Source organism: Cnephaeus nilssonii (assembly GCF_951640355.1).
Source record: "Cnephaeus nilssonii genome assembly, chromosome: 1".
Lineage (NCBI taxonomy): Eukaryota > Metazoa > Chordata > Mammalia > Chiroptera > Vespertilionidae > Cnephaeus > Cnephaeus nilssonii.
Window position 1 is genome coordinate 42,569,197 of NC_137072.1, and position 12,774 is coordinate 42,581,970.

Consider the following 12,774-nt stretch of genomic DNA (forward strand, 5'->3'; position numbering starts at 1 on the left):
ATGTTATAATTTTATTTTCCACAAGCACAAAAAGTTGGCTTGCAGTGTAGTTTCTGTCCTCCCTAGGAAACAGAACAGAGGCATTATTCAGTAATGAGGTGGGAAATCAGTTTCCTCTGGAGGAAACACAGTCCCTATTGGTCGCCTCCCTCTGCTGTTTGCTGAAAGACCTTTTTTTTGTTTCAGTTACGGTAAACTCTTTGGATTGTAGCCAAATTCTCTTTGAGTTCAAAAGTACAAAGCTCTTTAGAAGGCTTGATCTTCTTAAATGTTTTTTCAGAGGTTAAAAATTAAATTTGAAAAAACTATCTGGGGCGGAGAAGCATCCACAGTAGAGACACAGACCCTGAATGTCTCCACCATGAAGCTTGCTCATGCTATCCTGTTACTTTTGTGCTTCTACTTAAGTTTTTGTAAGGTAAGTAATTCAATGTTTATGCAAACTATTTTAAGAAAGTGTTTTAAATATTGTAAAAATATATAAAAATCTTGAGACATTATTTTGATTTAAAGATTACACCGTTCAGTTACCAACAATGGCAGGATATAGTCAGTAACAGAGATCTTTGTTACTATCTTGATGAAAGAGCCTTAAGAAATTGCTTTTTTTGTATGCTTTTATCTGTGTATAGAAATTAAACTGAATGAGAATTTTAGCAATATAGATCTGTAATTTATAGTAATCATATTAAATAAATAAATATTTTCCTGGCTGGTGTGGCTCAGTTGGTTGAGCATCGTCCCATGCACGGAAAGGTCACAGGTTTGATTCCCTGTCGGGGCACATACCCAGGTTTCAGGTTCCATCCCTGGTCCGGCTCCTGTGGGAGGCAACAGATTGATGTTACTCTCTCACATCGATGTTTCTCTCTCTCTCCCTCTCTCTTTTTCTCTCTCTGTAAAAAAAAAAAATCAATAAAAACATGTTTAAATAAATATTTACCAACCTCCTTCTATGTGCAAAGTATAGTGCTGAGCAAATGGCAAGGCTGACCTCTTCCTTCAGTCGTCTTTTGGTACAGTTGTAGCAAGATGATAGAAATATTCCAGTGAGAGAGTAAGAAACAAGATTTATATAACATCTGGGGGAAAAAAAAAAGACAAGGAACGGTTATAAGACAGTATGTATTTATTGCCCCCCAAAATGGTGCAAATATCATGTGCCAAGGGACTTTAATGGAAGGAAAAATTCCTTCCTGCTAGGAGGTTGGGAAGAGTTTGTGGACCAAGTGGGATTTGAGCTAGACTTATTTCTGAATTAGATTTAATCGGTGGGGAGAAAGGGAAAGTGATCTCCAGCCTTCCCAGCCCGGAGAAGCAGCAAGCGCTATGGCTGAAAGATAGGCAAGTACAAGGCTCCTTTCCATCCTAGAGGAATAAGCCCATTTGACCAGAGTGGAGACTTGGTGGGCAATTCAGGGAGTTAAACTGAAATGACAGATTGTAGCCAGGTTGGAAGGTCATCTATCAAGCTTAGAAATGTTTAAGACATTTTAGATATTTATTGAAGATTGCCTACTTTTGTAATCATAGCATTTTAAAATATGATTCCAAAAACTGTCTTTGTCTTGGGACAGTTTATGGAAGCAAATATTTAAAGAAAACTATCTAAGAAATCAGAATTACATACTTCAAGTTTCTTATAACTTCTAAAATATATATGCAAAAAATAAAAATATATATGCAATGTTTAAAGCAGAAAACAAATGAAAATAAACTAAATGCTCATTTATAAGAAACTGATTAAATGAGTGTACATCCATAAATGAACTACTATGTACCCATTAAAATGATGCATTCTATATTTACTAAAAAAAGACCTTACTAAAGTCTGTTTGTTGCCCTAACCGGTTTAGCTCAGTGGATAGAGCATCAGCCTGCAGACTGAAGGGTCCCAGGTTCGATTCTGGGCGGGGGCATTTGCCTTGGTTGTGGGCACATCCCCAGTGAGGGGTGTGCAGGAGGCAGGTGATCGATGTTTCTCTCTCATCAATGTTTCTAACTCTCTATCCCTCTCCCTTCCTCTCTGTAAAAAAAAATAAATAAATAAAGTCTGTTAAATAAAAAATATACACACATATGTACATATGTATCTGTGTGTATACACACTCACACACAAATGTAGCTGCTTAAATAAATGTCAATTTAAAAGTTCTTGGAGAGTATATATCAAACAGGTAACAGTTGGTATCTCTGAGAGATGGGATTACTGGTGACTTTTATTTTCTGTTTTATACATTTATGAATTTTCAGAATTTAGAAATTCTGTCTTACTCATCCTTCACTTTTCTTTTTTAAATTCCAAAAAGTGTGTTGATTTATAATGATAAAAAAATTGTCTTTTGAAAAAATAAAAAAGACATTTCAGTTACATTTTCAGTTACTGGAACAAAAACAGAATTTTATTTTAAAAAAACAACCTGAAAATAGTAGTTTTCACTTACAAAAAGAAAAAAAGCCTCTTTTTTTTTTTCACTAACCAATAATCCAACAATAAAGTTGTCTTTATTCATTTAACAAACCGCATTTTGAGAGGAGTTACTATCATATTTGTGAAATTTTCAGAACTTCTTAATATATTAATTTATAAAAGAAAATGGAATCTGGGAAGTAACTACATTTAAATGGAGGTTACCATAGGGACAATATACATGTGTTCAAAGAAGTTTTAAAATGTCTCTACATTTTCAAATAAAATAAAATATATACAGCTGGAAGAAATCTTTGTTATTTTGAAAGCTGGGAGCAGATTTCCTTCTAGGTAATAAAGAGCCCCTCTCCCTTTTTGTAGCAAAACATTCTGATGGACTGATTTGGCCATGGATTATGTTAATGGCAGAGGTGGCTGGGAGTGGGATAGACTTGCATTGTCCTGAATAGTGAAATAAGAAGTTACTGAACCTACCCAGGCAAAGAGGTACAGAGACTCGGGAGAGAATGGCAACAAACTCCAGAGCGCAGAGGGAGAGACTGCTGTAGGAATAACCAAGGGATCTTAAAGAACAGGGAAGCCAAGTGCTCCAGTCAACGTGGTTGTCTACGGGGATGGCACTGTGCTGTGGTATAATCCCTCCCTAAAATCTTGAATGTCTCTTTTACTCTAAAAGTTGATGATAAATCTAGGTTTAAATGGGTAGCATTTCAGAAAGAAAGGACTAGACTCTGACCTAGACTCTTGATTCCAATAATTACAGGCTGTTGTTGTTCCTTGTGTTAAGCCCCTATCCCAGTGGTCGGCAAACTCATTAGTCAACAGAGCCGCATGTGGCTCTCGAGCTGCAGTATGCCAACCACTGGACTAGAGTGATGTTCAGCAGAGTAACAAGATGCTGGAAAGAGAATATGCCCAGGAGGCAACACTCAGTGCAGAGAGGGAGGTCAACCAAAATGGCAGGGCAGGCAAACGCAAACACCTGTTCTTCCATAAAAAGACGGAAAAATCAAGCCAACAGTCAGAACTAACTTAGTCAGAACTCTGGTTATCAATCAAAGGTCAATAACACCTAAGTGAGTTCTGAATGAAAGAAAAGGCAACTTTAAAATGGTAGGAGAGCTTGGTGGCATTTCTACTTGCCCTTGCCCTACCATGTCCCCAGCCCAGTGGCTGTCTTGAAGATGGCAATCCACATTCCCAGCGTGGAACTCTAGTCCCCAGCTCTAGAAGGAGCAGAGCAGACTTTATTTTAAAATAACTGTTTGAAAGCCTAACACAATGTACTTGTCTTTATTTTACCTAACTCAGAACTCATTCAGAGTAGGAAAGGCAGCAGGCATTCCCCAAATGCATTGTATGGCAAGCAAACAGCCCACAGCCCTCTGGGACAAAATATCACAGTTGAGACATACACTAGGATGCTAAAGCTTGGGAGGAAAAGTTAGGGGAAGAGTATCCATAGGAAATTAGGACATTCAACAGCACCTGTATATATTCAGGAATTTAGAAAGCAACACACATGCCCAGGGCAGGATGCAGACTCAGAAAATACCTAATAAGACCCTAAGTTTACACCTCTAGGAAATACCTAGGCTCAGTGCAAGCATGAAGTGAGGGTTACAACAGAATTGTAAATGGCCTGGCTAAGCTTGAGGGAGTACTCCAGCACAGAGCCAATTTGCAAAGTCCAGGAGAGTTTTTTTGTTGTTGATTTGAACAGTTTCTTTAGTCCTTTCTTCCTTTCTTCCTTCCTTCCTTCCTTCCTTCCTTCCTTCCTTCCTTCCTTCTTTCTTTCTTTCTTTCTTTCTTTCTTTCTTTCTTTTTCTTTCTTTCCCTTCCTTCCTTCCTTCCTTCCTTCCTTCCTTCCTTCCTTCCTTCCTTCCTTCCTTCCTTCCTTTCTCTTTTATTCTCTTCTCTCTCCCTTTCTCTTTCTCTTTCTCTCACTCTCACTCTCTTTCTCTCTGGTGCCTTATGTTCAAGGAAATCTTTGTCTAAACACTAGCTGAATATAAAGTAAAAGAACAGAGACTTCAAAGACAACACACCAAAAATAAAATTCACAAAAACTGTTAAGAAAAGTCACTAAACAAACAGCTATAGTCTGCAGCAAGCAAGAAAAGCAAACCCTGAGATGAAGAAAGAATCTGATTTCTAGAGTAACTACATTATAATATTTAAAATGTCCAGTCTTCAACAAAATATTATGAAGCATGCAGTGAAACAAGAAAATATGGCCTATTCACAAGAGAAATTAACAGATTTGGACTTACCAAGCAAAGATTTTACATCAACTGTCTCTAATACATTCAAAGGGCTAAAGAAAACTGGGAGGAGGGTATGTGACCAAATAGAGCATTTCAATAGAGATAAAAATTATAAACAGGATTCAGACAAATTCTAAAGCTGAAAAGTGTAATAATGGAAATGAAAAAACTCACTAGAAGATGTTAACAACAGATAAGCAGGCAGAAGAGTAAGTGAACTTTAGGACCAGGCAATTAAATTATCCAGTCTCAGGAGTAAAAAGAAAAAAATTACAAGAGCCTAAGAGATCTATAGGACACCGTCAAGCATACCAATATATCCATAATGAGATTCTCAGAGGGACAAGAGAAAAACACTTACAGAGAATATCAGAAGAAATAATAGCCAAAACCTCCCAAATTTGAGAAAGATAGGAATCTACAGTTTCAGGGAGCTTACTTACCCCACGGAAGATAGCACAAAGAAATCCACACAAAGACACGTTATAATGATACTATTAAGGAACAAAACAGAAAATCTTGAAAGCAGCAGGAAGAAAGCAATTCATTTTGGACAATGAATCCTCAATAAGATTAGCATCTCTCTCATCAGAAACCACAAAGGACAAAAGATAGTAGGATAACATTTTTAATATCCTGAAAGAAAAGAACTGTCAACCAAGAATTCTATATTCAACAAAGCTTTCTTTTTAAAATGGAGAAATGAAGGGGCACCAGAGCCGCTTTGATGGAAGGATCAGTGGTCGAGGAGGATGAGGATGGAGGCAGTGGTGTTTGTCTTCTCTGTCCTTGACTGTTGCTCGTTCATCTTTCTCTCAGTATACTTCATAATTACATTGTCTGATTTAGAATATGATTACATTAATGCTAGGTCATGTTGCTTGACATTAAGCAAGTAGATAATTACAGAATTACCAGATTGGCCATACCACTGTCACTGAATTAATGCTCATTTCATCGCACTGGTTCATCTTCCTTCTCAACTTGACTGTTGCTACTTGGAATATCTATCAGTTCATTATGGTGCCAAGTCGTGACATGGGAGTGTTTGATCCAACAGGAATAAAGAATCGAGGACAGCTGAAGTCACACATAAAATAAGCCATGATCACAGTTGGTTTCCACTTGCTCTGTTTCTTCATGTGTCTTTAAAGCATGATGTTAGCTTTGATAAATGGCTGAAGCTGGAGAAGCAATGGTTGAAGTCAACCTACACTACAGTGCACAGATGAGGAGCCAGAAACTACTTAAATGATCCTTAGAAATGTAATCACAGCAATATATTTTTTCCTCTTTGAACAAAAAATGTTTTTGCTATATTTTTACCATATAAAATATTTAAAAAACAAAAAGTGGAGAAATGAAGACATTCTCAGATGAACAAAAGCTGATGGAGTTAGTTGCTGGTAGACCTGTTCTACAAGAAATGCACCACAAGGAAGGGAGTGCTTCAGGCTGAACAAATGGACACTGTACAGTAACTTGAAGTCATGTGAAGAAACAAAGAGCCCCTGTAAAGGTAAATACTTTTGTATTTATGTAGGTAAATACAAACGCCAATGTTATTTTACTTTTAGTTCATATCTGCTCTTTTTATTTCCGAAATGATTTAAAAGGCAAAGGTATAAACATAATCATAAATCTATGTTAACAATGACACAATGTATAAAGATGTAATGTGTGACAATAATAACAGAGTATTATTATTATACTATGGAACTATACAGAGGGTATAAACTATACAGGAGCAGAGTTTTTATATGCTTTTGAAGCTAGATTGGTATTAATGAAAACAAAATTGCTATAAATTAAGATTTTAAGTATAATCCCCAAGGTAACCACAAAGAAAATATATTTAAATATATCCCCCCCCCAAAAAAAAAGGAAATGAGAAAAGAATCAAAAAAGCACTATAAAAAATCAACTAAACACACAAAAAAGGCAATAATGGAGGAAATAAAGAACAAAAAAGTACAGGGCATAGAGAAAAATATAGCAAAAGGCAGAAGTAAGGCCTTCCTTAGCAATTAATTTAAATGTAAATACATTAAATTCTCCAATAAATAGGCAGAGATTGGCAGAATTTATTTTTTTAAACTATGATCAAACCATATGCTGTCTACAAATGACCCACTTTAGATCCAATGACAAATAGCTTGAAAGTAAAAGATTAGAAAATGATATTCCATGCAAATAGCAACCAACAAAGAGCTGGAGAGTCCACACTAATGTAAGACAAAATTGACTTTAATTGTCTCTTGCTACAAGAGACAAAAACAGGACATTAAACATGATAAAAGAATCAGTTTATTAAAATATATAATTATAAAAATATACACACCAAACATTAGAGCCCCAAATATACTAGTATGATTCAAACATTGACACAACTGAAGGGAAGCAGAGACAACTCTATAATAATAGTTGGAGACTTCAATACCTCACTTTCCATAATGGATAGAAAACCTAGACACAAGATCAAAAAGAAAATAAAGGACTTTAAGAGTACTAAAGCCAAATTGATCTAACTGCATATGTATAGCGCACTCCATCCAACAAGAGCAGAATACACACTTTTCTCAAGTCCACATGAAATATTCCACAGGATTCACTATATGTTAGGCCACAAAAAATGTCTCAATAAATTTAAAAATGTTGAAATGATATGAAGTAGTTTCTCTAAAGACAATGGAATAAAGCTATAAATCAGTAACAGGAAAACTGGAAAGTTCACAGATGTGTGGAAATTAAACAACATACTCTTAAACAGCCAATGGCCAAAGAAATCATAAGGGAAAATAGAAAACCTTAGAGATGAATGAAAACAAAAATACACCATACCAATACATATGGGATGTGGCAAAAGCGCATGTGTTCAGAGAGAAATTCATAGCAGTAAATGCCTATAACAAAAACAAAACAGAGACCTCAAAACCATCTATCTTTACTCCTTAAAGAACTAGAAAAAGAAGAGCAAACTAAACCCAAAGCTGGGAGAATAATATCTTTAAAATAAATCTTTAAAATAAAGTGTATTATTCTTTTTTATTAATGTATTTAAACATTGTTAAACTATAATATTATTATTCATTTTTACAACAGACCTATATACAGGTATAATTTTTTTCCTTTTTCAGTGAGTACATTAATATAGTTAAAACATTTATCTATTACTTTTATTCATATTTGTATTGTACTGTACTAAGTATTTTTATTTTTACAGGCATGATTTCATTTATATCTCTATATATACAGTAGTCCCCACATTGTTCATGGGGAATATGTTCTAAGAACCCCAATGAATGTTTGAATCTGCATATAGTACTGAACCCTGTATATACTATATTTTTTCCTATGTATACATACCTATGATAGAGTTTAGTTTAATTTATAAATTAGGCATAGTAAGAGATTACCAACAATAACTAATAATAAAATAGAACAGTTTTAACAATATATTATAATCAAAGTCATGTGAATGACTTTGGCCATTGTTAAGTTACTTGAGCAATATTAACATTATTAAGTTACTTAAACACTGCAGTAACACTGACAGTCGATCTGATAACCCAATGACTAATGAGTGGGTAGCATATACTATAGTGTGTATATGCTGGACAAAGGGTAATCCATATCCCTGGTGGGACAGAGTGAGAGCACATTTATAAAACTTATAAATTACGTAATTCTGGAATTTTCTATTTAATATTTTGGAATTTCAGTTGACCATAGATAACTATAACTGCAGGAAGTGAGTCTACAGATATGGGGTTCTTCTTTGGTAGGCTGGCCATGTTCTTCTCAAAATATATGACAGAAAAGCAAAAGGATAAAACCAGTTGCACAAACATCTCTTCCGTCACATCTTCTGACATCCTATTGACCAAAACAAGTCACAGGGCCAGTCCCAGGGTCTAGAGGTAGTAAAATGCACCCTGTCCCAGTGAGAGGCACAGGTTAGAACAGAGATGAAGGGAGGATAGAAGAATTGGGGCCATATGCAATCTGCCACAATCGCATCGCTATAGCATTTGTATAGGATCTTAAATGTTCCTTTGTGCTCTCCCATGTATTTTCATTTGATCCTCACAACAACTCTGTGAGGATATTATTTTTATTTTCCACATTTTATAGAAGAGGAAACAAAATCAGGAAGGTGAAGTCACAGCTAGTTAGCAGTAGAAGGGGACTTGCTACTTTTTCAAAAAAGCAGTAGGATGGGAAAGTGGTGGACTTTTCCTCACTTTGGGTATAGTTGAGCATTTTGTTTGTTTGTTTGTTTGTTTATAGGATGAAGACCAAAAACCAATAAAATTGAATGAGAGGAAGAAAGCAAAGGTAAAGCATGCTGGGGTTGACTAGGAGACTGTTTCTTATTTGCTTTCCATTGGCCAACCATCTATCTAAAATGGTTTCATTGTAGTCCTTTCTAGAACAACAACAAAAAAATAAAATTTACATCAAAATAATTGTTACATCATTATAAATACCAAGGAAAGGACCCCCCCCCCAAAAAAAAGTCCATATACGCAAAAAAGCAGCCTCTGCTAAAGAAGTTAAATCACGTTTTATAGATGACTAGGCTAAAGTAGTAATAGCTAAAATTTTTAATATGTGCTCCCAGGATATGTGAATATATTTACTTTTAAATAATAAAACACTGCTGTACAAATAAATGCACCTTAAACACAAACCAAATTTTGAACACATAAGTAATATTTTAATAATTTTCACCATTAATCTTTAATGGGATAATGTCACTAAATACACTTCATTAGTTTTGATATCTTTCATTTGATTTTAATGGCACATTGCATATTAGCTGGAAAAGATACCTCACAAAGAGCAACCTATACAATTAAGCACATATGGAGAGATTCATCATTAATGATAGTAGATATAAATCTATATTTCCAATAGTCTGATTAGGGGGCAGGCTGGCTTTCTGTTATAGCTGAACAGTTTTTCATTTCTTTTAACCCCATAATGTGGCTGATGAGCAGCTTCTACTGTGGTTAGAAGTGTAGACTGTCATTTTCTTATTCACTGGTGCTGCATTTTGACATTATTTTCAATCCAGCATTCATTTCTCTATAAGAATGTCTAAGCCACTGTCCATTTGTGAAGATCACGTTAAAGATCATGTTAACTAAAACTAGAACATCCTATCTAATAAAAGAGTAATATGCAAATTGACCGTCACTCCAAGACACAAGATGGCTGCCCCCATGTTGACACAAGATGGCCACCACAAGATGGCAGCAGGGGAGGGCAGTTGTGAGCAGTTAGGAGTGACCAGGCCATCAGAGGAGGGCAGTTGGGGGTGACCAGGCCGGCAGAGGAGGGCAGTTGGGGGAGACCAGGCCAGCAGGGGAGGTCAGCTGGGGTGGACCATACCTGCAGGGGAGGGCAGTTGGGGGGAACTCAGGCCTGCAGGGGAGGGCAGTTGGGGGGGGGGGGACCAGGCCTGCAGGGGAGGGCATTTGGGGGGTACCAGGCCTGCAGGGGAGGGCAGTTAGGTGTGACCGGGCCAGCAGGGGAGGGCAGTCGGGGGCAATCGGGCTGGCCGGGGAGCAGTTAGGCATCGACCAGGCTGGCAGGGGAGTGGTTAGTAAGTGAGCAGGCTGGCAGGCAGAAGCAGTTAGGAGCAATCAGGCAGAGGCAGGGGAGCGGTTGGGAGCCAGTAGTCCTGGATTGTGAGAGGGATGCCCAACTGCCTGTTTAGGCCTGATCCCACTGATAGGGCCTAAACAGGTGGTCGGACATCCCTCAAGGAGTCCCAGATTGGAGAGGGTGCAGGCTGGGCTGAGGGACAACCCCCTTCCGTGCACGAATTTTGTGCACCAGGCCTCTAGTATAATCCATAATGTTCCTTTATCAAGCACATGTATGTGAAGCTCTGTCTTAAAACAAAAACCCTCTTGTCTTGGCTGGGTGGCTTAGTTGGTTGGAGCGTCGTCCAGGTCACCAAAAGGTTGCAGATTCAATCCCCAGTCAGTGGTATACAGGAGGCAATTGATCAATGTTTCTCTTTCACATCAATGTCTCTCTCTCTCTCTCTCTCTCTCTCTCTCTCTCTCTCTCTCTTCTCCCTCTCTCTCCCCATTCTTTCTCTAAATATTAATAAACATATCAGGTGAGGAGTTTTTTTAAAAACCCTCTCTTAACCTCATAGCCCCCTCCAATTATTACCCCATTTTACACAACACTCTCAAAAATATCCTCTGCTCAATTTCTCTTTTTCCATTCTTTCTTGAACCCAGTCAGGCTTGAGTTCCCACCACTGTACCAGAATTACATTCCTCAAGGTCACCATCTTACTAGAGATGCGTTAGACACAGCTGCTGATCGCTCCTTCCTTCTCTTTGCCTCTGTGCCACCCTTCTCTGTTTATTGGTCTGTTACTGCATGTAGGGAGCGGTTATAGGGTTAAGCCTCAGACTGACCTGCTGTTAAAGCCACAAACAAGTCCCAGCTTAGAGGGCACAGCCCCCTTAGCATAATTAAGCTTGACCTTATGGCCCTCCCTAGATCCTTCCTGGGTAGCTAATGGGCTGTGGGAGGTGCAGCAAGTTCTGTCAAAACAAGTGAAACTCACAAGAACATTGTAACTATGGTGACCACTACCTTGTGTACCTCTGACTATAAAATAAAGGCTCAGCTTGCAGTCTGGATCTGTTCTGTGGCTTCAGCCAGGCACAGAAGACCCACCTAGACCCAGCTTATTCTCTTTGTCTGTCTTTTCTTCATCCTTCGCCGGCCCTCCCTCAGGCTCGCCGAACTCTTGGCTGTGCTGGCGCGACACAACTGCACTGGCCACATCTTCTCATCTCCTCTACTAACTCTTCCACATCTGCCCAACCTCTAAATGTGGGAGGGCTCACACCTTCCAATGGCTTTACATTCCATTCACAGAAGAAGCCAACGTCTTTACAGTAGCCCACAAAGTTCCATATGGTCAATTGCCTGCCCCTCCCTGCTCTGACCTCCCATCCTCCTGCTCTTCCTCCAGCCACTTCCTCTCCTCCAGCCACACTGGTCCTCCAGACCAAGAGGGCACCACACTGCACATACGCTTCCACCACACAGCTTTCCCCTAGCTGTTTCCTCTGACCATGACTCTTCATCTCTAGATATCTGCGTGGCTTGCTCACTCACCTTCAGGTTTCTGCTCTAAGGTAAACTTCTCCCCAAAGTCTGCCCTGACAACCCTATACGATATAGCAATCCTCCCCCTCTCTCTCCACCATCTCTGTCTTTCTCGCCCTCCATAGCATTTGTCACCATATGTCATTCTATGTATTTATCCCTTATTCATTTTTATCTGCTTTTCCTACTAGAAATGTAAGCTTTTTCACTTGGTGCTGTTCACTGTTATAGACCCAGAAGCTAGAACAGTGCCTTGCACATAGTAGGCTCTCTATAAATATGGAGTGAATATGTTATGGATGCAGGGACAAGTCCCAATCCATATTTAAATATTAGTAAAGATTATATTTTCCTACTTTTTCAATAGAAGAATTGGGGCCATATGCAATCTATCACAATCGCATCGCTATAGCATTTGTATAGGATCTTAAATGTTCCTTTGTGCCCTCCCATGTATTTTCATTTGATCCTCACAACAACTCTGTGAGGATATTATTTTTATTTTCCACATTTTATAGAAGAGGAAGCAGAATCAGGAAGGCGAAGTCACAGCTAGTTAGCAGTAGAAGGGGACTTTCTACTTTTTCATAAAAAGCAGTAGGATGGGAAAGAGGTGGACTTTTCCTCCCTTTGGGCATAGTTGAGCATTTTTTTTCTTTTGTTTATAGGCTGAAGACCAAAACCCAAAAAAACTGAATGAGAGGAGAAAACCAGGCCAGCAGGGGAGGCCAGCAGAGGTAAAGCATGCTGGGGTTGACTAGGAGACTGTTTCTTATTTGCTTTCCATTGGCCAACCATCTATCTAAAATGGTTTCATTGTAGTCCTTTCTAGAACAAAAAAATAAAATTTACATCAAAATAATTGTTACATCATTACAAATACCAAGAAAAGGACCCACCCCCCAAAAAAAAATAAGTCCATATACA

At 38.1% G+C, this 12,774-nt stretch overlaps 2 protein-coding genes across 3 annotated transcripts in view; both read left to right on the top strand.

Moving 5' to 3' along the window:
* Nucleotides 1-226: 226 nt before the first annotated feature.
* The window catches only part of CFI (complement factor I), a 47,631-nt gene continuing 35,083 nt past the window's right edge, over nt 227-12,774 (top strand). The window contains exons 1-3 of one of the 2 annotated variants that reach the window (XM_079784282.1): nt 227-418; nt 8,989-9,036; nt 12,516-12,584. In XM_079784282.1, coding sequence (XP_079640408.1) covers nt 269-418; nt 8,989-9,036; nt 12,516-12,584 — 267 coding nt within the window. In that variant the 5' untranslated portion in view covers nt 227-268. The remainder of the gene's footprint in view (nt 419-8,988; nt 9,037-12,515; nt 12,585-12,774) is intronic. The other variant, XM_079784283.1, reaches the window with a different exon arrangement.
* LOC307102144 (protein cornichon homolog 4-like) lies at nt 5,455-5,930 on the top strand (the record flags this gene model as incomplete). Its single annotated transcript, XM_079775609.1, is given in 4 exon segments — nt 5,455-5,594; nt 5,598-5,612; nt 5,614-5,711; nt 5,759-5,930. Coding segments are annotated over 4 exon segments (423 nt in total). The 5' UTR covers nt 5,455-5,456.